The sequence below is a fragment of the Loa loa genome, assembly GCF_000183805.2.
Source record: "Loa loa unplaced genomic scaffold supercont3.686, whole genome shotgun sequence".
NCBI classification, from domain to species: domain Eukaryota; kingdom Metazoa; phylum Nematoda; class Chromadorea; order Rhabditida; family Onchocercidae; genus Loa; species Loa loa.
In genome coordinates, this window is record NW_018108866.1 from 1 (window position 1) to 1,482 (window position 1,482).

At 27.3% G+C, this 1,482-nt stretch overlaps 1 protein-coding gene across 1 annotated transcript; it reads right to left on the reverse strand.

Moving 5' to 3' along the window:
• Window positions 1-358: 358 nt before the first annotated feature.
• LOAG_15547 (hypothetical protein) lies at window positions 359-1,246 on the reverse strand (the record flags this gene model as incomplete). Its single annotated transcript, XM_003151037.1, has 2 exons — window positions 359-471; window positions 1,198-1,246. 2 exons carry the CDS (start codon window positions 1,244-1,246, stop codon window positions 359-361), a joined length of 162 nt encoding a protein of 53 aa, XP_003151085.1.
• Between the last annotated feature and the right edge of the window lie 236 nt (window positions 1,247-1,482).

Genomic DNA, 1,482 nt, shown 5'->3' on the forward strand with positions numbered 1-1,482 from the left:
GAACCAGTTTCCCCCGTTAACTGGCAAGCAATTACGATGACAAGAAGAGATGTGACATATTGGGTCATATAAATGCATAATGATTTCTTCCCCTTTTTTTTTCTTTTTTTTTTTTTTTTGAGAAGTGTCAACCATTTACTTTTACCCTTTTACCCTTTACCCTTGGACTATTTTCTCTTTCTTTCATCATTTATATTACCTTAATCGATTTGATCTTTTGACTAATTACAGTAAAATTTTATACTCGAAATATAATATAATATACATTTTGCAGCAAAATAAGAAAAAAAAAAGGAAGGGATGAAAAAGTGTTGTTGAAGCTTTTTAAAACTCTTTTCAAATTTTAAATTCAAATAAATCAAATTGCTGATCCATTTCCTTTATCAATGCACGACTGTAATGATCTTTCTATATCATGAATCATATTTTTGCACGATGATACAGATGTGCTTGCAGTTTGCATTGGACTGTCTAGACATGCATTTTTGTAGTAGATGCATATACTTTGGTGCAATTTCGCACATCAATTGTAATCGTCTTTTATTGTAAAGATATCAGTTACAGTGAGCTGATAAGTAAATTTTTGTTAAGAAAATGATTAGCAATGATAAAAGATAAGATTGAAAATTTTTATTAAACCAAATAAGAATCAGAATTAGTAACAATTAAAATTTTGTTAATGCTGCGTCGTAATCAATCATATCGATATTGCTAGAAATGTTCCATTTGTTTCTTTGTTTCTTATTATTTTATCAAAATAATATAAGTTATCAGAAGAAAGGATTATCACTAATAATTGCTATGTTTTATCATATCATATCTATTCTATTTAATTTCCTTTATAACCTTACTATGCTGTTTAAATTAAATTATATTTATCAAAAAAATAATATCTGAAATGTTATATATGATAATTCATTACATAATAAATATTTTTTAAAGATTAGTTTATAGTAATTTCATTGAAAATTCAACCTAATAATGCTCATAGATGTATCAACGGATGCATTTTATATTCATTTATCATATATATCAAATGATATGCAACAATTACCGATTTATAATTCTTACACTAAATTTTATCTAATTTTCTCATAATTCATGTGAAGTTTCAATCCTTTTTTGTTGAAACTTTTCAATTCAACACCTGGCTTCTATGGAAATTTTTATGTTTCAATATTTGGTTTTTATGGGAACCTTTACATTTCAACGTTTGACTTCTGTGCGAATCTTTATATTTCAACATTTTGCTTCTTTGGGAATCTTTATATTTTAAGCGTCTGGCTTCTACGGGAATCTTTATATTTCAACGTTTGGCTTCTATGGGAATCTTTATATTTCAACGTTTGGCTTCTATGGGAATCTTTATATTTCAACGCTTGGCTTCTATGGGAATCTTTATATTTCAACGTTTGGCTTCTATGGGAATCTTTATATTTCAACGTTTGGCTTCTATGGGAATCTTTATATTTCAACGCTTGG